Source organism: Tachypleus tridentatus, chromosome 12, assembly GCF_004210375.1.
Source record: "Tachypleus tridentatus isolate NWPU-2018 chromosome 12, ASM421037v1, whole genome shotgun sequence".
In the NCBI taxonomy this organism is placed as follows: domain Eukaryota; kingdom Metazoa; phylum Arthropoda; class Merostomata; order Xiphosura; family Limulidae; genus Tachypleus; species Tachypleus tridentatus.
Window position 1 is genome coordinate 130,177,894 of NC_134836.1, and position 27,105 is coordinate 130,204,998.

Consider the following 27,105-nt stretch of genomic DNA (forward strand, 5'->3'; position numbering starts at 1 on the left):
TCTCTCCTTTTCCAGATGTTTTATTTTTAGTTCATGTTGGTTTTTTTGTCACTCATTTTAAAAATAGTGCTGGCATGCTGTGGGCTTTGGTTCATTTTTCCTTAGTTTATCATCAGGCAGCTTGTTTTCTTAGTTCTTTGCACTTTAAATATCTGTTTCTTGTATGGAGGGCAGAATTAGTTAGTATTATTCCTTTCACTTAGCCAAGTATTCTTGCTTTTATCTTTCCCTATTGCATATCCTACTAGTATTGACTGGCATGCAATTTCTTTCTCAGGTGTTCTATTTATCCATTGATATTACCTTCCTCCTTATCTCCATGTTGAAATAATTACAGTCTTTGGATCTTTTGTTTCAAATGTGACAAAGGGATCTTGTAGGATGGGATATTCTTTTGTACCAAGTTTGTTTTTCTTCCTATTCTAATTTAGACGTGCACATGGCTCTCTTCTGACACATTTTATGGGGATTTTTACTCTTGTGACATTAACATAATGTGGGTATCTGGTTTGCTACATTTGCTCAGTTGTCTCTTTGGTCATTGAAACAAATAATACAATGACCAATGTCTGGCACCTTTCTATTGTTTACCACTACCACATTGAACTATACTTCAATTATTCTCAATGTAGATTGGAGCCCTATGATTGATATGACCCGTCTCATTTGTTGTTTGGGGATTTCCCATATTCCTGTATCTTTTATCACACTTTGGTGGATTTTCACTAAAACTAAAGATGTCCACATTCGACATTTTGTTTTATATTCTTATTTACCTTTAGTGAAATTTAAAAGAAATCTACAACACACACATGCACACATTATAACCATAAAATATTTGAGCCATAAACCAAAAAACTTTAACATGAAATTTTTAAACTATGCTGCACATTTTTCTTAAAAAAGGAACCCTAGGGAACAAGCTATGATGCGGGATTATAAAATGTATCCTAGGTTTTGGAGGTGACTGAAGAAGTAGGACCCACATTGTGGTGGGGATACACCATTTATCAGTCTTAATGTCCAATTCAGTAGTCTCTCATAAGAATAATAGAAATTAAGAGAGCAAGATGTGTGTACTCAAGGTGACAACATCCCATATATATATCACCATTCACTGCCTAAAGACAGTTGTGGCAAGATGTGGGTACTCAAGGTGACAACGTCACGTATCTACATCACCCTTCACTGCCTAAAGATAGTTGTGGCAAGATGTGGATACTCGAGGTGACAACGTCCCATATCTACATCACCCTTCACTGCCTAAAGACAGTTGTGGCAAGATGTGGGTACTCTAGGTGACAACGTCCCATATCTACATCATCCTTCACTGCCTAAAGACAGTTGTGGGAAGGTGACTGTTCTCCCAAGTTAAAATAACAATAAGAAAAAAATAAACATAAAATAAGGAAAATAAGTTAGTACCATAAGAGATAAAACTTATCTCTTGAAGTTACAACATATTGTTCTTGCAGTTTTTTAATGTTATTGTTAGCTGTTTAAATGATAAATCTGTATGGTATTTTTTTAAATGTATGTAGAATAATTTTATTTTTATTTTAAGTTTCTATAACTTTCATTCCAAAAGTCATCTGGATGGATAAGCTGTAATATAATAAAGTTTTAAAATATATTCATCAGTATTTTCAAGTGATTTTAGAATATTATTTTTATTAAATTTTGTAGCTATTCTGTATTTAGTTTGATTATCTTGCATAATATTTTATTTGTTATAATATCTAAATTACCAGTAATATGTTTATGAAAAGTATCAACAAATAAAGTATTTTCACATTGACAAGGTAAATTATTAACGTCATCTACATTTAAATTGGTTAAAAAACTTTTATATATTAATGGAACAATTTGAACTTTCATATTTATAAGTGACAGTAGGTGTTAAGCTTTTACAAGGAAAATTGTTATTGTTTATAGAGTGACGAATAATTTTAGAAATATGTAAATCATTGAATATTTTATGTCTAAAATTAATTATCAAATATTTTACTTTTTGTTTCTCAAAACTTGAAACATTATAAACTTTTAATCAATATTTTATAATGTCTGTAAGTAAGTGTGTTGTGTAGGGTCAGTTTGAAAGTTATATTTAATTTATTTATTACATTAGTTAATTCTTTTATTTTGGGATGATTAAGTTCATAAATCTTCTTAAAAATAGTTTATGTACATTAATGTTAGTATAGACTATTATCTAAATAACTACACAATTCTGAAAAAAAAAACCATTTTACTTCTTTTACCTGGAAGAATATACAACATGGAATAACGATTTAGGCATGTATGTAATCATTAAATGTCTGGTCCAATGTACAACATGGAATAACGATTTAGGCATGTATGTAATCATTAAATGTCTGGTCCAATGTACAACATGGAATAACGATTTAGGCATGTATGTAATCATTAAATGTCTGGTCCAATGTACAATATGGAATAACGATTTAGGCATGTATGTAATCATTAAATGTCTGGTCCAATGTACAACATGGAATAACGATTTAGGCATGTATGTAATCATTAAATGTCCGGTCCAATGTACAACATGGAATAACAATTTAGGCACAAACTGTAAGATTGTTTGAACACTTAGATTATTTTTGTTTCTTTATTGGTTGTTGAAAAGGACATAAAAACCCCATTAACACTTACATTGTTTACAATTTTAGTGAAGAGAATAAGTTCAGAGTTGCAGAATGTACAGTTTTAGACCTCTAACTAAGATGGGTCAAATCAACCCACCTTGTAAATAAAAAGCTGATTGATTTAATATAATTTTTCTTCTAATCCTTTATTATTATATATTAATCTTTGTAGCCAATACTTGTTTGTAGGTTATTTATGTTAGTAGATCAATGATGTTTGTTTTTCCAATGACAACACTGAAAATATAAAACTTTCCATATTTGGTAGTCATTTAGTAGGTCATTGAAATATATCCTCTCCCATTGTAGAACTGAGGGGTAAAAGATAGAACTTTACCTGATTCTCTACATTCAACAGTAGGCTTGCTTGTACTAGAAGTCTCTTGGTTGTATATGTCACCATTTTGTTACTTAGTAATAACCTTGTTTGTTTTTAATAACAAGCATTATGTCATTCTAAATTTATTAAAACATGTTCCTAATTGTACAAGCAGGACTTACATACAAAAACTATTATTACCTCATGTTTAACATTTGAAAATTTGTATTTTCCTCTTTTTTAGATTTCTGCTGTTTTTGGTTTGTTGAAACATAATTTGTAGATAATAAATAATACTGTGGAGTGTCTTGTATCTATGAACTTAACTACTCAGTATCTTGTGTTTTCTTCTTTCTGGTATGTGGGTTCTACATTTAAAAATCCACACATTACCTTTTCTTTACATTCTCATTAATTTGGTAAATTGTTTGTGAAGAAATGGTCTCTTAGACCAGTGATTGCTAACCTTTATGAACCAATTATTTCTGAATTAAAGTTTCATGGAGTACTTCACACAAAATGAAGTTTTAAAAGTTGCATATTACACTGTAAAGCAGCATACTTCAATAGCTATGTTTCAACTGTATCTCAGACTGACTCAGATTTATATTACACTGTAAAGCAGCATACTTTAATAGCTATGTTTCAACTGTCTCTCAGACTGACTCAGATTTATATTACACTGTAAAGCAGCATACTTCAATAGCTATGTTTCAACTGTCTCTCAGACTGACTCAGATTTATATTACACTGTAAAGCAGCATACTTCAATAGCTATGTTTCAACTGTATCTCAGACTGACTCAGACTTATATTACACTGTAAAGCAGCATACTTTAATAGCTATGTTTCAACTGTATCTCAGACTGACTCAGATTTATATTACACTGTAAAGCAGGATTCTTCAATAGCTATGTTTCAACTGTCTCTCAGACTGACTCAGATTTATATTACACTGTAAAGCAGCATACTTCAATAGCTATGTTTCAACTGTATCTCAGACTGACTCAGATTTATATTACACTGTAAAGCAGCATACTTCAATAGCTATGTTTCAACTGTCTCTCAGACTGACTCAGATTTATATTACACTGTAAAGCAGCATACTTCAATAGCTATGTTTCAACTGTCTCTCAGACTGACTCAGATTTATATTACACTGTAAAGCAGCATACTTCAATAGCTATGTTTCAACTGTATCTCAGACTGACTCAGACTTATATTACACTGTAAAGCAGCATACTTTAATAGCTATGTTTCAACTGTATCTCAGACTGACTCAGATTTATATTACACTGTAAAGCAGGATACTTCAATAGCTATGTTTCAACTGTCTCTCAGACTGACTCAGATTTATATTACACTGTAAAGCAGCATACTTCAATAGCTATGTTTCAACTGTCTCTCAGACTGACTCAGATTTATATTACACTATAAAGCAGCATACGTTAATAGCTATGTTTCAACTCTCTTTCAGACTGACTCAGATTTTACTTATCTGTGGTTAAGAACCACTTTCTGGGATAACCCAAAAACAGATAATAATATAAGAAGTCTTAGGAGAGATAAAATACATCATGGTGGTTAGAATGTTTGGTTCTCAACCTGACTGTCATAAGTCTGAATCCCAGTTACCAAGCATGCTTGTTCTACATGACTGGTGATTGGGACAGCTGACCAAATGTGAAATTTTATGATGACTTAAAATACAGTTAGCTGACCACAATATATTTGGGGTTAATGTTACCATGGAAAAGAAGAGGGGACAACACAAAATACACCGAGATGATGTTCAAACTTTGTGTTGTTAAATTGTACTAATGGTGTATTTTTATGTTATATAAGTTTGGAAAAGTTTTATTGTTGCATTTTTATAATTTCAAAGCTGCTATTGTAATAATCAGCTATATGTTGTAGAGAAAGTGGATGTTTTTGACAGAGGTGGTGACTTCTAATGTTCTTGTGTAGTACATGAAAAACATTCCATGTATAATAGCAATCTATCAGAGTTGAATAAAACCTAATTCTGTGTTTTGTTACTAGGATAAAGAACTGAGTGACACAGGAGCAAGTGAGGAAGATGCCGTTCAGATCAAACCACAAAAAATTAAACTGAAGCTGAAACCGAGTGAGATTCTGTTTATTTCTATATTGTTATGTACAGAAGATATGATATTAGATTTATAATTAGTACAATGTACTCACACAGAACATTGCAAAATACTATTGTAGTGTATGTTGAAGTAGAAATATGGATTCTACATTTTCCTTCAATAATATGTGTAACATTAATAAAGAACATGCTATCTATATTTTGTTACCTCCTCTGCAGTAGACTAGTTTCACTGAATTCTCAGGTCATCCTTTGTAGAGCCAACTAAACAACTAGATAAGGTCTCTTATGATGATGTAATACTAAATTAGGGTTAGACACAAAGTAAAATACTTCATGTGATTTATAACTAATTTATCATTTAGTCTGATAAAAATATTATTAATAATTAATTATTAAAGGTTAGTCACATGTTATTTAGACAATTAAAATCCTTTATAAACCATGAGTAAACAAGCTTTAATATATCAATCCATGGAAATAGTGGTTCATCCTTGTTTGGTTGTTCACTGGGAACACCAGTTATCTGCATATCTGCTTCCTCACAGGATGTAGTGTTTGTATACTTTCCACAACTTCCTTATCATCTGCTAACATTACAGCTATTTACCATGCTCGCCACACTTGTCATTGTGCCCTCTATCTTGTATATAAGCACCTTATATATATAATCACAGTTTCTCACCAAAGTGTTAGGTGTGATTTTTATAGGTATGAATTCTCATATTACTGTTGTCAGCAACGTGGTTAATCAGACTTTGCATGCCCCTCCTTTGTTTTCTAGTGTCTCTCTGTGGTAAGGGGGTACTTTCAGTTAGAGCTGTTCATGTGTTTATCCTCTGAGAGATGGAAACATTTGTTTGGGGGGTTTCCTCCTAGGCTTTTGAAGTTGCTTTTTTTGTTGAGGCTAGGTGGAAGTTGGATTTTGTTTTTCTTTACTATGTCAGCTTCTCAAGAGCCCAACATGGATCCTACTCCTTTTCTTTTATGAATCATTTGGATTTGTGAGATTGTTGGGCTTTTACAGTGTTCATTGTTATACACTTTATATAACCCAATTAGTTGGAAGCAGTTATGGGTTTTACCCATGCTTTCTGTACCAGAATTGAGGTTATCACACCATTGGTTATTTTATTCTCCACTGGCAGATAATGTACTTTATTGGAAATTAAAACATTAAGTAAACTTGGCACAAGGGTTGATTAATAGGATTTAAGTGTAAGACAGAAAGGTAGAACATTGAACAAAATTTGTCTCCTCAAGTAAACACAAGATAAACTGAAGTTCACTTTAGTACGAAACCCCTTCTTCGAGTATGTGATTCAAGAGGCCTTTATTAGTATTCTATTTATTATAAAAGTTCTATATTTATGAGATGAAAAATCACCCAAGCTTCTAAGATTTTAAAGAAGAAAACTGATTCATCTATAATAATATTTGTTTGTCATACAACACTAGATTTTTCAAAATGTAAGAGTACTTGTTATTAAACATCTATAGGTTTTATTTATCAGTGATTTAAGTGAAAGAAAACATTAAGCCAGAGATACAAAAGTAATTAGATTAACCCTTTGAACTAGATATATTTTTGGGATCTTTTTATAGATAAAATTAATCTTTTTGCTACAGGCTTGGGAAAAAGTAATGCACGTAAGTTTATCTACATATTTACACACATTAAGTATTTGTACGATGATGTTTGATACAGCATGTGTATCATTACAAGATTGGTAGACTTTAGTAAAGATTACAAATATTTCATACACAAAAAAAACCTGATTTTTACATAATATTGTTTCTAAAGATTTGTTGTGAAAATATTAAATCTGTTTTGTTACCAGCCTGAGTGCAAATTGATTTCATGTTGTGATATTCTTTATTTGAATTTCTAATTTCTAGAACTTCCTAAATACAGTTTGATTGTTTATTTTATTTTCTATACTCTGTGTGGGGTCTGTTGCTTGACCAACTTCAAAAATACAAACGTTAAGTCTAAGTACACCATGTATTTATTATTTGTTGTTATATTGACCTTCCAGATATGCTGACAATACATGACATTCATGTGCACTTATGTATCCAGTAATATAAAACTGGCATTTAGTCGTCTTCATCTTAGCTGTGTTTTAGTGGACTAGTATTTTGTGATATAAAGCCACATTTCAGTTGTTATACATTATATATATATATATAGATTATTACTATTTAGAAATAAATTATTAAAAGGCTTATTAAAGCCTTTTAGATAACTTAGTAAGTGATCCCTAAAACAATATGTTAAAAACTAAATTATCATAGCATTTGCTTTTAATTTCACTTTTTCCCATTATTTCATAATTATTTTCTGCACTGTATATTCTATTTAACTAAGACATTTCCAGTAACTGTATGCTGTAACAACCATAGGATAAATAAAACTTAAATTAAGTTTAACTTTTGCCACTAATGGAAACTATTAAAAAAAAAAAAAAAGTACTTCTAAGGTATCTGTTTGATTTAATTAGAAGTTGTTAGTGTTCATTACATTTGGTTTGAAACTGTTTAAGTTAGATTTGTATTAATTAGAAGATCAGGTAAAGAAGAAAAATAATTATTGGATGTTCTAATTATCATAGGAAGTCCATTTTCGTTGAACGTGGAGTTCCGACAAGCAGTGGACTATCCGGTAGATCTGTATTATTTGATGGACCTGTCAAAATCAATGGAAGATGATAAAGACAAACTTGCAGCTCTTGGTAACTTGCTGGCAACTACCATGCAGAACATCACCAGCAATTTTCGTCTTGGTTTTGGCTCTTTGTGGATAAGGTGGTGATGCCGTATGTCAGCACTGTACCGCAAAAGTGTGTAAAAGTTTCCAAGTTCACTTCTTTATTTCTCTGACACTTGAGTTATCTGATATACATACAAAGTGCAATACACTTTGATTTAAAATGTATACTAACTTCTTTATGGTTAGTAGGGTTAGCACAGGTTAGGGTTAGTTTCTCAATTTCAAGTAATATGTTAAAAGCTTTATTGTAACATATAGTCTTCACTTTTAGGACACTGACATTTAATTAAAACGTTTACTCATCATGTGTAATTTAATATAATGTATATATATCAAGGACGTACATTTATGGATCTTTGTTAAATATTGTATGGAACCTAAAACACTTGGAGTGATGTTTTGCAGCTTTAAAAAATTAAGGTAGAGACCACTTTGGCTTCGTTTGTCTAACTTCAATTATAAAGGTCATGTGAGCATACTAAAGTTACTGTAGGTTTTAGTCTGTAGCTTTGAACACTATTTTCGATCAGTTTTTTTTTTTAAACCAGAAAGTAATCAGACCTATATAATTTTCAATGGTGTTTGTATAGGATTATCAATTAGAAAGAAAGTTTTATAAGTAACTTCTCTTGATTATCAGTTAGAAAGAAAGTTTTATAAGTAACTTCTCTTGATTATCAGTTAGAAAGAAAGTTGTATAAGTAACTTCTCTTGATTATCAATTAGAAAGAAAGTTTTATAAGTAACTTCTCTTGATTATCAGTTAGAAAGAAAGTTGTATAAGTAACTTCTCTTGATTATCAGTTAGAAAGAAAGTTGTATAAGTAACTTCTCTTGATTATCAGTCAGAAAGAAAGTTGTATAAGTAACTTCTCTTGATTATCAGTTAGAAAGAAAGTTGTATAAGTAACTTCTCTTGATTATCAGTTAGAAAGAAAGTTGTATAAGTAACTTCTCTTGATTATCAGTTAGAAAGAAAGTTGTATAAGTAACTTCTCTTGATTATCAGTTAGAAAGAAAGTTGTATAAGTAACTTCTCTTGATTATCAGTCAGAAAGAAAGTTGTATAAGTAACTTCTCTTGATTATCAGTCAGAAAGAAAGTTGTATAAGTAACTTCTCTTGATTATCAGTTAGAAAGAAAGTTGTATAAGTAACTTCTCTTGATTATCAGTTAGAAAGAAAGTTGTATAAGTAACTTCTCTTGATTATCAGTTAGAAAGAAAGTTGTATAAGTAACTTCTCTTGATTATCAGTTAGAAAGAAAGTTGTATAAGTAACTTCTCTTGATTATCAGTTAGAAAGAAAGTTGTATAAGTAACTTCTCTTGATTATCAGTTAGAAAGAAAGTTGTATAAGTAACTTCTCTTGATTATCAGTTAGAAAGAAAGTTGTATAAGTAACTTCTCTTGATTATCAGTTAGAAAGAAAGTTGTATAAGTAACTTCTCTTGATTATCAGTTAGAAAGAAAGTTGTATAAGTAACTTCTCTTGATTATCAGTCAGAAAGAAAGTTGTATAAGTAACTTCTCTTGATTATCAGTCAGAAAGAAAGTTGTATAAGTAACTTCTCTTGATTATCAGTTAGAAAGAAAGTTGTATAAGTAACTTCTCTTGATTATCAGTTAGAAAGAAAGTTTTGTAAGTAACTTCTCTTGATTATCAGTTAGAAAGAAAGTTTTGTAAATAACTTCTCTTGATTATCAGTTAGAAAGAAAGTTGTATAAGTAACTTCTCTTGATCATTTGCAAGGCTCAAAGAACCTTGTACAGGATGTGCTCCTCCATACGGCTTTAAGAATCACATGCCTCTCAGCCTGAACACCGAAGAATTTGAAAGGCAGGTTAAGGCCGCTAGTGTCTCGGGAAACCTGGATGCTCCAGAAGGTGGCTTTGATGCAATAATGCAAGCTATTGTTTGTCATGTAAGTTACTATCATGTTCTCAGTGGTCAACTTATTACTTGTTATGTAAGTTACTATCATGTTCTCGATAGTCAACTTGTTTCTTGTCGGGTAAGTCACCACCGTGTTCTCGATGGTCAACTTATTGCTTGTCGGGTAAGTCACCACCGTGTTCTCGATGGTCATTCCCTGATATTACTGACGATACACGTGTCTGATTTCTTGATTATATTTTTGTTGGTCATTCCGTGATATTATGCTTGTGTTTTGTAAAATTTTTCCAGTTATAACATTTGTATGTTTATACTTGTGTTAATAGGATGCCATTGAATGGAGACAGAAGTCAAGAAAGATGTTGGTGTTTTCATCAGACAGTGGGTTTCATTATGCTGGGGATGGAAAGGTTAGACTGTCTTGTTTCATGGAGAATTGTGCTGTATATCCTCCACAAATTGCATTAAATCTATATTAATTTTCAAGTTCATGGGTTTATTGTTTTTAATAACATGGGTCATCTGTTTAGTTTGTAATAGAAGAGCAATTATAATGTTAACATATGATGATTGAAATTACAGTAGCACAATTTATATTCAATAAAATGAACAAAAACACCAAATCTATTGAAAGTGATTAATATTGTATAACTTAATTACAGCTTGTAAAGAAATTATTCTTGTGTGAAACGTTGTTTTATTTGTTTATTTTTTTATAGTTGGGAGGAATTGTGAAGCCCAACGATGGTATCTGTCACTTGGACGAAAAAGGCAATTACAACATGAGCATTTATCAAGACTATCCATCCCTCAGCCAGATAAACGTGGAGGTTAAGAAACACAAAGTGAATGTCATCTTTGCAGTTACTAGCGACCAACTGCCTATCTACAAGCCGCCTAAGTGATCAACTGGAGGGTTCTACTGCAGGGAAACTGGAAAATGATTCTTCTAATGTGGTTGAACTTGTGAAAGACCAGTATAGTGTCAGTATTTACAGTTGCTGTTATTGGTTTAAAATATACAGGACGTAGCATTCGTGATGTTAGTAAAACACGAGGTTCAATAAGTCTTGGTAGAAATAAAATCAAAACCTTATAACCCAAGTGCTTTTAAAAAGTGGACCTTTTATTTTCAGGGGTCACTAAAGAAGAAAGATTCACCTTTCAAAAGCACTCTGTTTATAAGGTTTTTACTTAATTTCTATTAGGACGTAATGTTAGTTTTCGTGGTTACTTCAACAGTTACTGCTGTTGATTTAGAATATATAAGAGAATGAGAGAATGTCGAAAGGTAGCCTTTACTTTGTTTTTGCACCAATTAAAAGCTGGCAGTCCACTTGGAATGAGCAACGTGACAACAAACTTTTTCAAATCAAACCCAAAATTGGACTTTGGCCATCTAGCTTCCGTAAAGTTTGGAAGGAGGAAGTTGTTCTCACTAGGCTACGCATTGGTCACAGTTTTTTAACTCATCATTTTCTTTTATCTGGAACTGATGCACCAATGTGTAGTTTGTGTAACACTCAAATCACTATCAGCCACGTTTTACTTTCTTGCCATCGTTACAATTCTCAACGGCGACAATATTTTAAACATATTTTTTCCAGGGTCAATCTGTAACATTGGACAGAGTTATTGGTGATGGTGACTCTGTCCACCTTGATAATGTTTTTAATTTTTTAATGGCCATTAACCTTTTTAATCTCATTTAAGTGTTGCATATTTATTCATTACACCTTTTTAATTGTGGTTCCTTTTTTACAGTTTTAATCTCTCTCCAATTTGACATTGGACAATGACCAGGACATTAAATAACTCAACACCAGGACTGGAAAGACCAACTTCAGGTGACTAACGCTCCTGTTTGAACTATCCGCTTTGAACTACTCGTTAGTCATCCTGGCGAAGTTGTTATTATACTTTTGCTGCATATCATTTCACACTTTTACTACTTTACTTTTAGTACTGGCCATATTGACTCATAACCCGGAACCAGGACTGGAAAGACCAACTTCAGGTGACTGATGGTGGTTTTATACTTACCTGTTAGTCTTCCTGGCGGTTACGATCATTACCATTCTGCTACAGGTAGTTCTTTACAACTTTGTTAACTGGATGTCAACATTGGCTTTTACGCCATTTTCTGTTTTAATTGCCGTTTGCTTTTATCTTCATTTACTTTTACAAATTTTACTCCATTTACTTGACTTTCTTTTTACTGGACATTTGGCTACTCATTATTACGATTTTGTGGAGTGTCTTTTAAAACTTTTATTCTTTTACATTTTGATAATAGCTGCTATGACACATAACCGGAACCAGGACTGGAAAGGCCAACTTCAGGTGATTGACGGTGGTTCTTGAACTTACCTGTTAGTCTTCCTGGCGGGTTATGATCATTACCTTTTTGCTAGAGTAAATACCTTACAACTTCTTATACTCTGCCTTCTATCTTAACATTGTAGACTAGGTGTCAACATTGGTTTTACACTTTTTTATTTTACCTTCATTTCCATTTATGTCTATTACTACATTTATTTATTTTTTTTACATTTTACCGAATGTCTGGCGCAGATAGCCTCGCTGCTTTGTGCCATAAAACACTAAATCAATCAATCAATCAATCAACCCATGCTGTATGTTTAGAGGTTTGTCACCTTAGTCAGCTTATTCAAATGATGGGGACTGCACTACCACACATACATGGGCATCTGGCTTTTTCTTGCTATTTCCAACTCAACCAGTTTCTCTCCTCAATTCTTTCTCAAAGTTCTTTGAGTAAGATGGTTGGTCACTTTGTAGAAGTCATTCCTTCATCTTCCCTAATTCTTTATATATCAGTATGTTTTGTTCAGCAATTGCCACTCCTTGTCTTCCAGGCTCCTCTCTCAATGGTTGTCTGATCTTCGAGTGTTTCAGTTCATAAGTCTCCTTGATTTGGAGTGTCAGGCAGTATTATTACATGTCTTTATTTTTTTTCCATTCTTTTCCTTATCCTTTCCATGTTGGCCATTGTAGTGTACATAGTTCCTGGTGTGGAACATTCTCATGACCCACCTCACCATACTCTGTCAATACATTACACATCTGTTTGATGGCACATTTCTTTCTCTTCTCAATCTACAGTTGTCATAGGTTTGGCTAATTTTGCTTTCAATACTGCTTATAGTGCTCCTTATCCATTATCTGGATTGGTTTATCCTTCCTACAGCCTCTGTGACTTGTAATGTTCAGATCTCCTTTTCTACCAATCTTCAATATGTAATTTTGCTTTCCTCCTGATTTGAATGGACTCTGTACTCTGTGCCCTCCATTGTTATAATGTTTACATGGATTATTTCTGGGATCCTCATTCCTCCTTGTTTCTCCCTTTGTAATGTTCCTCTTTGTATTACCTTCATCCAGCTACCCAAATTAATTGATTTGAATGTTTGATACAGTTGGCTTATTTCCTCCTTGTCTCCTTACTGACGTGATCTCTCTAATGTTCTCTCCGTCACACTACATCACCTTCCATTTCCTCCTTGTCTCCTTACTGACATGATCTCTCTAATGTTCTCTCCGTCAACTACATCACCTTCCATTTCCTCCTTGTCTCCTTACTGACATGATCTCTCTAATGTTCTCTCCTCACAACTACATCACCTTCCATTTCCTCCTTGTCTCCTTACTGACGTGATCGCTCTAATGTTCTCTCCTGTCAACTACATCACCTTTCATTTCCTCCTTGTCTCCTTACTGACGTGATCTCTCTAATGTTTTCTCCCGTCAACTACATTACCTTCCATTTCCTCCTTGTCTCCTTTGACGTGATCTCTCTAATGTTTTCTCCGTCCAGCTATATCACCTTCCATTTCCTCCTTGTCTCCTTACTGACATTGATCTCTCTAATGTTTTCTCCGTCACACTCATATCACCTTCCATTTCTCCTTGTCTCCTTACTGACATGATCTCTCTAATGTTCTCTCCCATCAACTACATCACCTTCCATTTCCTCCTTGTCTCCTTACTGACGTGATCTCTCTAATGTTTTCTCCCGTCAACTACATCACCTTCCATTTCCTCCTTGTCTCCTTACTGACGTGATCTCTCTAATGTTCTCTCCCGTCAACTACATCACCTTCCATTTCCTCCTTGTCTCCTTACTGACGTGATCTCTATAATGTTCTCTCCCGTCAACTACATCAGCTTCATCAGCATCAAAGGAGATTCTACTATAGGGTATGCACATGGTCATTTCTCACTACCTACACCACATAGCTGTTTCTGCTTCCTTGGGGTAATGTCTACCACCTCTAGCTATTTTCTTGACTTTGGTGAGGCTGTGACACAAGGTATGTCTTTATTAATGTTTTTTTTATTTCATTCAGGGACACTTGCTTCAATGTTGTATTAATTGGCTAATGGTATGTGGCTAAGTATTTTGCCTGTACTCTGAATGAGATCATCTTAGATGGCTGTGACCATTCATGGACAACAGACATGCATGGCTGTGTGCACTCACCCTTGAGATGGGGCATGGACATCAGACCTGCATGGCTGTGTACACTCACCCTTGAGATGGGGTGTTTCACAAAATCAGTTAAATGTAAATTCCTAATGATACTTTCCTCATAAGATGCTCATCCTGGACTATCAACTATGAACTGCATGGATAAAGCAGAAGGGAATTGGTGTCTGTCCCTGCCATACCTAGATTGAATAAATCTGTGGTCTGCTTTTACCAATAGGGTTTTGTGATCACCCATTGCATTGTTTCAGGTGTCGCATTCCTTCCAGACTTCCCAATGCACATTTTACCCTCTTCTTCTGTTGGAGTGTGAATCCTTCCTACTTACCAGTTCCAAGGTACTTTTGTGGTTGATGACGGACCACCCTGCTTGACAGATTCCACAAAAGTGGCTCTTCTGTGTAGTAGGTTTGAAAAGGTCTTCATAAGATGTTTTTTGCTTGTATCCTGGGTTTTCCTTCATGACGAGGTTGTTAATGACATAGGTAATTTTGAGCTTGTTCATAGTTACGGGGGCTGATTGCATGAGATAGATTTTCTTCAGATTCTGAGTTAAACATTCCTGGGGCCCTGGCATTAAGCCACTCTGTGTGTTCCTAGAGTCTTCTGATAGGTTTCCTTTGAACTTAAGACTTTAGATAAAGATGGTGTAGATCCTTATCCTACCCTATGAGGATGTTAGTACAAAGTGAGTGAGATTTTGGATGTAGTTGACTTGCTGAGTACATCTGGTATGCCTTTAACCACTCTACACCTTGAGGCATATTATCTCTTACCCACCTTCCATCATGGGATTGAGTAATTCTACTTCTTTTATGCCCCTTTGTTGCACCATCCTCTCCCTCATGGATATGTTCTATTCTTGGTCCACCATGTCTGGACCTCATGACCCTCTAATTGTTCACAGTTAACAGGTATCTTGCTCAAAATGGCTGTGATGCTTCTCTCAGATCATTGGACCTGTTCCTGTCAATTAATGGAATGTCCTTCAGACAATTCTGTAGGGATACACGTGTGCTTTCCATACATTGGTGTCCCTTCTTCATCTCAATGTGGAATTCAAGCTAATCTTGTTACTGGAGGGACAATACCATATGAGAAGTTATGATTTTCTAATTGAAAATGCATTTCTGATAGGTACTTTGCTCTGATCACATTTCTCATCTTTCCTCCCAACTGTATTCTGGTGCTCACCTATTAGTGAATAGGTGGTGCAAAGTGATTTACATGAGATGTGTTGGAACTTTGGATTCCAACAGAGAGAGTGTTAAAGGCTTGTGGTCAAAAAATGTTCTTAAATGGAGGACAGCAAAAAATGAGAAAAGCTAAACTTGTAAGTAGATGAAATTATAGCTGTTAAAATTATGAAATGTAGCAGTATTTTATCAAGTGATATTTTGTATACTGTAGCAGTATTTTATCAAGTGATATTTTGTATACTGTAGCAGTATTTTATCAAGTGATATTTTGTATACTGTAGCAGTATTTTATCAAGTGATATTTTGTATACTATAGCAGTATTTTATCAAGTGATATTTTGTATACTATAGCAGTATTTTATCAAGTGATATTTTGTATACTGTAGCAGTATTTTATCAAGTGATATTTTGTATACTGTAGCAGTATTTTATCAAGTGATATTTTGTATACTATAGCAGTATTTTATCAAGTGATATTTTGTATACTGTAGCAGTATTTTATCAAGTGATATTTTGTATACTGTAGTATTTTATCAAGTGATATTTTGTATACTGTAGCAGTATTTTATCAAGTGATATTTTGTATACTGTAGCAGTATTTTATCAAGTGATATTTTGTATACTGTAGCAGTATTTTATCAAGTGATATTTTGTATACTATAGCAGTATTTTATCAAGTGATATTTTGTATACTATAGCAGTATTTTATCAAGTGATATTTTGTATACTGTAGCAGTATTTTATCAAGTGATATTTTGTATACTGTAGCAGTATTTTATCAAGTGATATTTTGTATACTGTAGCAGTATTTTATCAAGTGATATTTTGTATACTGTAGCAGTATTTTATCAAGTGATATTTTGTATACTGTAGCAGTATTTTATCAAGTGATATTTTGTATACTGTAGTAGTATTTTATCAAGTGATATTTTGTATACTGTAGTAGTATTTTATCAAGTGATATTTTGTATACTGTAGTAGTATTTTATCAAGTGATATTTTGTATACTGTAGCAGTATTTTATCAAGTGATATTTTGTATACTGTAGCAGTATTTTATCAAGTGATATTTTGTATACTATAGCAGTATTTTATCAAGTGATATTTTGTATACTGTAGTAGTATTTTATCAAGTGATATTTTGTATACTGTAGTAGTATTTTATCAAGTGATATTTTGTATACCGTAGCAGTATTTTATCAAGTGATATTTTGTATACTGTAGCAGTATTTTATCAAGTGATATTTTGTATACTGTAGCAGTATTTTATCAAGTGATATTTTGTATACTGTAGCAGTATTTTATCAAGTGATATTTTGTATACTGTAGCAGTATTTTATCAAGTGATATTTTGTATACTGTAGTAGTATTTTATCAAGTGATATTTTGGATACTGTAGTAGTATTTTATCAAGTGATATTTTGTATACTGTAGTAGTATTTTATCAAGTGATATTTTGTATACTGTAGCAGTATTTTATCAAGTGATATTTTGTATACTGTAGCAGTATTTTATCAAGGGATATTTTGTATACTATAGCAGTATTTTATCAAGTGATATTTTGTATACTGTAGTAGTATTTTATCAAGTGATATTTTGTATACTGTAGTAGTATTTTATCAAGTGATATTTTGTATACTGTAGTAGTATTTTATCAAGTGATATTTTGTATACTGTAGCAGTATTTTATCAAGTGATATTTTGTATACTGTAGCAGTATTTTATCAAGTGATATTTTGTATACTGTAGTAGTATTTTATCAAGTGATATTTTGTATACTGTAGTAGTATTTTATCAAGTGATATTTTGTATACTGTAGCAGTATTTTATCAAGTGATATTTTGTATACTGTAGCAGTATTTTATCAAGGGATATTTTGTATACTATAGCAGTATTTTATCAAGTGATATTTTGTATACTGTAGTAGTATTTTATCAAGTGATATTTTGTATACTGTAGTAGTATTTTATCAAGTGATATTTTGTATACTGTAGCAGTATTTTATCAAGTGATATTTTGTATACTGTAGCAGTATTTTATCAAGTGATTTTTGCATACTGTAGCAGTATTTTATCAAGTGATATTTTGTATACATTTTTGTGAGTTAATACTTGTAAGTATTACTACAGTAACTTGGACATATACAAGTATTCTACAGAACAATACTGTAGGTGATAACCCACAAATATAACTATAAAATTGTCTCCTGCCTGATTTGTTATTTAAAATAAGTTTCTCTTCCAAACAAACTTGTACTTATTTCACCAGAACAAGTTAATTGCTTTAGTTAGGAGGAATCAAAATGTATTGTGTATGTCGTACACGTGGAACATCTGGACTATGAACCTTTCTTCATGTATGAACTCCAACTTGGTAAGATACTTAGAATTCTTTCTCTTTTGCAGAAAATTACGTCGAGTGTCAAATTGCAAGACAACGTGAACAGCGATTTTGTTGAAATCAAATATTACTCATCTTGCCTTGGGTGAGTGTGATTTTAATGATTTTGAGGTGAATATTATTTTTTTTTCCTGAAATGAAAATTGAAAAATATTGTTTATACTCACACTTAAAGTTGGAATATAGTTTTTACCCTCTTATTTTCTGGTTTCTCAGTAGAAAGCCAGTATATTTATGGATTTACGATGCTAAGATCCAGGGTTTAATTTTCTTCAGGTAGTGGATTGTGTACAGCCCATCATTTAGTTGTTGAACATAAAACATCTTGTTGACAAGTTCAAGTGTTTCTAATTATTGTTTGAATGAGTGAACTATCTTTTAGAATGTGTGAACTTTTTACTGTAAACTGAACATCTTTCTGTTAGAAAGGTTTATTGTTTGGTTTACAAACTTATCAAACACAAAGTTTATGTTTTTGACATACTTCCCTCTCCCCAGTTTTGTCTGGAATAACTGAAACCTGTTCTTCTTTTCCTATGGTTCACTCCATGTATCACTGTATGACTTCTAAATAGTAGTTAATGCTACTGAACAGACTTGGTTCTCTTGTTTGTGAGTGAATTATAACTGTGATTAGTGAAATTAAAATATAAACAATTTATCTAACTGAAGAACTGTGTTAACATAGATTGTTATTCAATACAGCTTTATAGATTGATGATTTACTTTAATATATCTTGAAGAAGGAAAGTCATTTATTTGAATGTAATATTCTAATTTAATTTAGTAATGGACTTGTACACACACTTCACCACATGTACTCAGATTGCACCACATGAACTTGGAGTGAGTTTAACTTTTATTCAGAAATACAAGTTTCACGAATTGTATTAGACTATAAATAATAGTTTTTAAATTTCTTTGTTTTACATTGTCTTCAATCCATGTGTGACTGCATACAGAGAACAACATGTAACATTGATACCAGTGTATGTACATATCAGCAGTAGATTATGGACATTCAATGTTTGGTTTACTGCAGCTAGTCCAGTGTAAAACGAACAGGCATATACTTGGATAAAAACTAAATGTGTTATGTTTTATTTCTTTCCTCAGAGAAAACGAGAAAAGACCAATGAATGTAAGGGAAAGTTTGAAAGATGTGAACAAAGTGTAAGTACCAAGATGTGATTAAGTAACTCTAAAGGACAGTGTAAGTACCAAGATGTGATTAAGTAACTCTAAAGGACAGTGTAAGTACCAAGATGTGATTAAGTAACTCTAAAGGACAGTGTAAGTACCAAGATGTGATTAAGTAACTCTAAAGTAACAGTGTAAGTACCAAGATGTGATTAAGTAACTCTAAAGTAACAGTGTAAGTACCAAGATGTGATTAAGTAACTCTAAAGTAACAGTGTAAGTACCAAGATGTGATTAAGTAACTCTAAAGGACAGTGTAAGTACCAAGATGTGATTAAGTAACTCTAAAGTAACAGTGTAAGTACCAAGATGTGATTAAGTAACTCTAAAGTAACAGTGTAAGTACCAAGATGTGATTAAGTAACTCTAAAGGTTTGAAAGTTGGGAACAGTGTAAGTACCAAGATGTGATTAAGTAACTCAAAAGGTTTGAAAGTTGGGAACAGTGTAAGTACCAAGAAGTGATTAAGTAACTCTAAAGTAACAGTGTAAGTACCAAGAAGTGATTAAGTAACTCTAAAGTAACAGTGTAAGTACCAAGAAGTGATTAAGTAACTCTAAAGTAACAGTGTAAGTACCAAGAAGTGATTAAGTAACTCTAAAGTAACAGTGTAAGTACCAAGATGTGATTAAGTAACTCTAAAGTAACAGTGTAAGTACCAAGATGTGATTAAGTAACTCTAAAGTAACAGTGTCAGTACCAAGAAGTGATTAAGTAACTCTAAAGTAACAGTGTAAGTACCAAGATGTGATTAAGTAACTTTAAAGTAACAGTGTCAGTACCAAGAAGTGATTAAGTAACTCTAAAGTAACAGTGTCAGTACCAAGAAGTGATTAAGTAACTCTAAAGTAACAGTGTAAGTACCAAGATGTGATTAAGTAACTCTAAAGTAACAGTGTAAGTACCAAGATGTGATTAAGTAACTCTAAAGTAACAGTGTAAGTACCAAGATGTGATTAAGTAACTCTAAAGTAACAGTGTAAGTACCAAGATGTGATTAAGTAACTCTAAAGTAACAGTGTAAGTACCAAGATGTGATTAAGTAACTCTAAAGTAACAGTGTAAGTACCAAGATGTGATTAAGTAACTCTAAAGTAACAGTGTAAGTACCAAGATGTGGTTAAGTAACTCTAAAGGTTTGAAAGTTGGGAACAGTGTAAGTTCCAAGATGTGATTAAGTAACTCTAAAGGTTTGAAAGTTGGGAACAGTTGTAGTACCAAGATGTGAGTAACTAACTCTAAAGTAAAAGTGTAAGTACTAAGATGTGATTAAGTAACTCCAGTGACTCTATGTTTTAAAATATTCAATTTTAATATTGTTTGTAAGTAATGTTATAATAAATGTATAGATATTTTAGAACACAGTCCAGTAGTTGAAACTATTAACTTCAGTAGATATTTTAAAATAATGGTATTTTTAAGAAATGTGTAGTAGCTACTATACAACAACTGTACATAGGCCTACATTGGATGGTTTGTTTTCTAATTACTAGATAGTTCTAAAAATTCAAAGATAGTGTGTTATCCCTTCTTTTCTTCATCCTATTAAGAGAAACCTTTGGACAATGTTTGAATTCAATAGTAATTTCACGTTAAGTACCATTCATATGGAAAGTTCAATCTTACGATTTGTATATATATCACTGACCATCTAATTGTTATAATGACACAGTGTATGTCCACTGTATCCAAGAATATAACACCAACATTTACAGTTTTGAATGTGTTTTAGTTACTATTATTTTGTAAACTACAGTCGCAATTCATATATTATTATTATTATTATTATTATTATTATTATTATTTACAAATAACGTCTTAAACTCAATTTACTCAAAACACAGAACAGCTAATTAACAAGTATAGAAAACAATTATATCTTCTAGTTATAAGAACTTTTGTATTTAGTTGCTGCTTGATAAAGATTGCTAAGCCTTTTCAAATTTCACACGTTGAGGATGTGAAACAAAATAATTTCATATATACAGTTGAAATAACAAAAATTCACAACTATATCGATACCATAGAATTCCACTATAAGTTAACAAACTTTCTAACCAAGCTGTATTTAGGTCTGAGAAAGGATATGAAATTTTAAGCAGACTAGAGACAACCTACCTCTTTGATATAATGGCTTCCAAATACTTTAAAATGGCTGAGAAAACCATTTGGGGGAAATTATGAGCTGTTGATTGGATATTCACATCACATATTAATGTAAGTCCATATAAGGGACTGTTTCCATAATAAAAAAAAAGAAGAGGTTAATAGGTTCACTGTGTTTCATTCAGTTCATAAACCATATCTCAGCAAGATATGATGTTCTTATTTTATATTCTATGTTGTCAGTATTGGTAGTTTGAGTTCCTAATTTGTACAAAACTACAGACTTAGTATTTTGAGATCACAAACATCTAATTTGAACCACTGCTGTATTCAACATACCACGTAACTCATTAAAATCAATATTCAGGTGTTATTTTAATACTTATTTTAAATTAAGAAATTAAATAATGCATAATAATAAAATTTGAATTATATATATATATATATAAATGTATCATGTTATGAAATTTAAACAATTTATACCACACATTTATACTTTTGTGAAATAATTTGTAGTCATTCTAGAATGATAAAAGCATAACTTGTATTTCTTGACTACATTTTTTTATGGTAATTATGAGGTCAGTCAAATTGACAGACACCCTATAGTTAGGATAGAAAAACCAACAGATAAAATGTAGTAATAATGAAAACAAACATTTGAAATATATTTGAGGTTTTATATATTATACAAATAATGTTTGAGGTTTTATATACTATACAAATAATGTTTGAGGTTTTATATACTATACAAATAATGTTTGAGGTTTTATATACTATACAAATAATGTTTGAGGTTTTATATACTATACAAATAATGTTTGAGGTTTTATATACTATACAAATAATGTTTGAGGTTTCATGTACTATACAAATAATGTTTGAGGTTTCATGTACTATACAAATAATGTTTGAGGTTTCATGTACTATACAAATAATGTTTGAGGTTTCATGTACTATACAAATAATGTTTGAGGTTTCATGTACTATACAAATAATGTTTGAGGTTTTATGTACTATACAAATAATGTTTGAGGTTTTATGTACTATACAAATAATGTTTGAGGTTTTATGTACTATACAAATAATGTTTGAGGTTTTATGTACTATACAAATAATGTTTGAGGTTTTATGTACTATACAAATAATGTTTGAGGTTTTATGTACTATACAAATAATGTTTGAGGTTTTATGTACTATACAAATAATGTTTGAGGTTTTATGTACTATACAAATAATGTTTGAGGTTTTATGTACTATACAAATAATGTTTGAGGTTTTATGTACTATACAAATAATGTTTGAGGTTTGATATACTATACAAATAATGTTTGAGGTTTGATATACTATACAAATAATGTTTGAGGTTTGATGTACTATACAAATAATGTTTGAGGTTTGATATACTATACAAATAATGTTTGAGGTTTGATATACTATACAAATAATGTTTGAGGTTTGATATACTATACAAATAATGTTTGAGGTTTGATATACTATACAAATAATGTTTGAGGTTTGATGTACTATACAAATAATGTTTGAGGTTTGATGTACTATACAAATAATGTTTGAGGTTTGATGTACTATACAAATAATGTTTGAGGTTTGATGTACTATACAAATAATGTTTGAGGTTTTATGTACTATACAAATAATGTTTGAGGTTTTATGTACTATACAAATAATGTTTGAGGTTTTATGTACTATACAAATAATGTTTGAGGTTTTCTGTACTATACAAATAATGTTTGAGGTTTTATGTACTATACAAATAATGTTTGAGGTTTTATGTACTATACAAATAATGTTTGAGGTTTTCTGTACTATACAAATAATGTTTGAGGTTTTCTGTACTATACAAATAATGTTTGAGGTTTTCTGTACTATACAAATAATGTTTGAGGTTTTCTGTACTATACAAATAATGTTTGAGGTTTTCTGTACTATACAAATAATGTTTGAGGTTTTCTGTACTATACAAATAATGTTTGAGGTTTTATGTACTATACAAATAATGTTTGAGGTTTTATGTACTATACAAATAATGTTTGAGGTTTTATGTACTATACAAATAATGTTTGAGGTTTTATGTACTATACAAATAATGTTTGAGGTTTTATGTACTATACAAATAATGTTTGAGGTTTTATGTACTATACAAATAATGTTTGAGGTTTTATGTACTATACAAATAATGTTTGAGGTTTTATGTACTATACAAATAATGTTTGAGGTTTATGTACTATACAAATAATGTTTGAGGTTTTATGTACTATACAAATAATGTTTGAGGTTTTATGTACTATACAAATAATGTTTGAGGTTTTATGTACTATACAAATAATGTTTGAGGTTTTATGTACTATACAAATAATGTTTGAGGTTTTATGTACTATACAAATAATGTTTGAGGTTTTATGTACTATACAAATAATGTTTGAGGTTTTATGTACTATACAAATAATGTTTGAGGTTTTATGTACTATACAAATAATGTTTGAGGTTTTATGTACTATACAAATAATGTTTGAGGTTTTATGTACTATAGAAATAATGTTTGAGGTTTTATGTACTATAGAAATAATGTTTGAGGTTTTATGTACTATAGAAATAATGTTTGAGGTTTTATGTACTATACAAATAATGTTTGAGGTTTTAAGGACAAGTTCTATAAGCATAACATGAAAATCACACTTGGACTAGTAACAAAATTGTCAGTATTTCCATACATAAATCCTCCATAGAAATGTTACACTAAAAAATCAGATTTTTGTTTACAAAAAGCTTGTAAGGTTTACTAAAGCTGTACCAAATTTTGTAAAGATATACATATAGCATTAAGAATTATAGTGTAAATAAATACTTAAGTTGTGTATCTTATATCAAGCCTGTTGTGAAAGGGTTAACTGGCATTCAGTTCCAAATCATGAACACGAGAGTGTAAATGTCATTTACGAGGCACACGTTATTCGTTGATTCCTGTATTTCTCAGGAAGGTAATTCTTTAAGACTATGGTCTCAGGTGCAAAGAGTCAAGTAAACAGTTTAGAAGGACCTCGGGCTCTACGCTCTGAGTAAATTTGAAACAAGTATAATAATTTTTAAACTTATAATTTAAAATGTACACCCTACTTGTTAACTATAATAAAACTTGTAATTTAAAATGCACACCCTACTTGTTAACTGTAATAAAACTTGTAATTTAAAATGTACACCCTACTTGTTAACTGTAATAAAACTTGTAGCTTAAAATGTACACCCTACTTGTTAACTGTAATAAAACTTGTAGCTTAAAATGTACACCCTACTTGTTAACTGTAATAAAACTTGTAATTTAAAATGTACACCCTACTTGTTAACTATAATAAAACTTGTAATTTAAAATGTACACCCTACTTGTTAACTGTAATAAAACTTGTAATTTAAAATGTACACCCTACTTGTTAACTGTAATAAAACTTGTAATTTAAAATGTACACCCTACTTGTTAACTGTAATAAAACTTGTAATTTAAAATGTACACCCTACTTGTTAACTGTAATAAAACTTGTAATTTAAAATGTACACCCTACTTGTTAACTGTAATAAAACTTGTAATTTAAAATGTACACCCTATTTGTCAGTTTGTGATCGTTATCCGTACTATTTTATGTATCCATGAAGTCTGTTCATGTTTTTTGTTACTGCCATCTGGAGGGTGTTTATAATTAGCTCTTATTACAAGAACTAATTAACAGTTTTATTTTAACACAAAGATTGAAGCAGTTTTTCATTTTTATTTATTTTACATTTCTGAATTTTAGTGAAGTAATTTACATAAACAAAAAAACATGCCAAAATCATTCAAGTCTAAAATGTCTATTGTTCAACCCTTTTGTGTCGGATCACTGATCAAAGGCCATGTCATCATGTTTGTTGACTTGTATTCAAAATTTTATTGGGCTACTATTTTATGTCAATAAGTTTGGAATCAAGTTGTAGGTTATAAAACATACTTTAATATTATATATGGATTAATTTCTTAATTTAAAAGTAAATAATAAAAGAACATATCTAAATATAGCTTTTAGTGAGTTGTTATGTTGAATGCAGCATTGTTTAAGATTAGTATTCTGACATCACAAATATCTAAGTTTACAACTTGTACAAATTAGGAACTCAACTTACTAATGTTGACAAGCTAAAATATAAAGTAAGAACCTCATATCTTTTTATTTTACTGAGGTATGACTTGTGTACTGAATCAAACAGTGGCTCCATTCACCTCTTTCCACTTACATACACTTACTTCAACATAAGACATGTAAGTAACCAATAAACAACTTAGAATGTCTCCAGAGTGGTTTTCTCTACAATTTTAATCTTTGAAAAACCTACAATATTTTTTATTCAAGATTTCAGTAAGGTATGTTGTGTCTTTTAGTTTGCTTGAAGTTTCATATTTTTTTAAATATAAATAGATCTCAGTTACTAATGTTAATAAATCATAGTGGAATTCTGTAGTATCAGCGTAGTTATGTATGATTCTTTTGTTATTCAATTGTATGTATTGAACCTAAAAAAACAATTTGATATCCTCCATGTAAAAATTTCTAAAAGCTTAGAAAAAGATGTCCAGCAACAACCGAGTACAAAGGTCACAGAGAGAAGAGTTAATTGTTTGTTTTACTTCTTGATTTATTGTTCTATAATAATAAAAAAATGATTGAATTATTTCTAAATAGTAATAATATAATATGTGTGTGTATGTATAAAACAGTTGAAATGTCTATTACACTAGTAAATACTAGTTTTTTATAGTAGTAAATACTATAGGGTTGGCTAAGTGATAGACCCCATAGAAAATAAAGTCCTACTGAAAACAAATGTTTGAAGTATATTTATGAGGTTTTTAGAGATTGTACAAATAATATTTGAGCTTTTTGAGATGAAGAATAATTTTTCAAACACAAAATCAATTTGCACTCAGACTAGTAATGAAACAGACTCTAATTTCAGAAACAAATCTTTAATAAAAATATATCATTAAAATATCTGATTATTTGTTTAGAAAATAGTTGTAATCTTTACTAAAAGTCTACCAAATCTTTTTAAGATAACACATACTGTATCATAAGTTATGGTGCAAATACTTAATGTGTGTAAATGTGCAGATGAATTGTGCATGTTACACCAAATCTATTGTGAAAGGGTTAATTGAAACATTACTTTGAGACTTCAATGATTAGTGCTTGTTTAAATAGCAAGATATTTTTATTTTGTTTTTCAGTGATTCACTGAATTCCAAGACTGATCATTAAATATATAATAGTGGTCAGTATAATGCTATCAGTTATTTGTGCAAGTTAGCAGTTATTGTAATGTCATCAGTGAGTTATGTAAGGCCATCTTTGTACATCTCACAAAATGTACCTATTCATGTTATCCATTGTCAGGTGACATTTGAAGCACGAATTGAGGTCAAGAAATGCCCAGAGAATCAAACCACATGGAACCAGACTATTCAGATTTATCCAATTGGTCTGAACGAAGCTCTCATTATTGATCTGGAGATCATCTGTGAATGTATGTGCGAAAAACCTTGGAATGAGGTATATAGCTTGTTTTACAAACACAGGTTCTTACAAAGCATATAAGTAATACTACTGACGAGACTGTTGTGTGAAATTATAATGATGTAAAAAGTTTTATTACAAAGTATGTGATACTACTGAACAGACTGGCATGTGAAATTATAATTATGTAAACAGTTTTTAGTATTTTCTCTTAGTCTAATCTTTGCTTTTCAGAAGTGTACTTTTTATGAACAATGTTTTAATGCTCAGTAACTCGGATATTGTTGTTTGAAAATGTTACATAAGTTTAGGTGACTGACTAAACTTACTCATACAATTTGCATGACTGTGTTTTCAAACCTGAACAATCT

The 27,105-nt window shown here is 31.1% G+C and overlaps 1 protein-coding gene across 1 annotated transcript in view; it reads left to right on the top strand.

Annotated features, from left to right (window-relative positions):
- Nucleotides 1–4,558: 4,558 nt before the first annotated feature.
- LOC143235790 (integrin beta-PS-like) overlaps nucleotides 4,559–27,105 on the top strand; it is a 34,192-nt gene continuing 11,645 nt past the window's right edge. Inside the window, 12 exon segments of the mRNA XM_076473991.1 lie at nucleotides 4,559–4,564; nucleotides 5,025–5,109; nucleotides 7,710–7,886; nucleotides 7,889–7,937; nucleotides 9,619–9,790; nucleotides 10,089–10,172; nucleotides 10,482–10,655; nucleotides 10,657–10,746; nucleotides 17,876–17,955; nucleotides 18,989–19,021; nucleotides 19,432–19,462; nucleotides 26,615–26,770. Of these exon segments, the coding sequence (XP_076330106.1) occupies nucleotides 4,559–4,564; nucleotides 5,025–5,109; nucleotides 7,710–7,886; nucleotides 7,889–7,937; nucleotides 9,619–9,790; nucleotides 10,089–10,172; nucleotides 10,482–10,655; nucleotides 10,657–10,746; nucleotides 17,876–17,955; nucleotides 18,989–19,021; nucleotides 19,432–19,462; nucleotides 26,615–26,770 (1,137 nt within the window).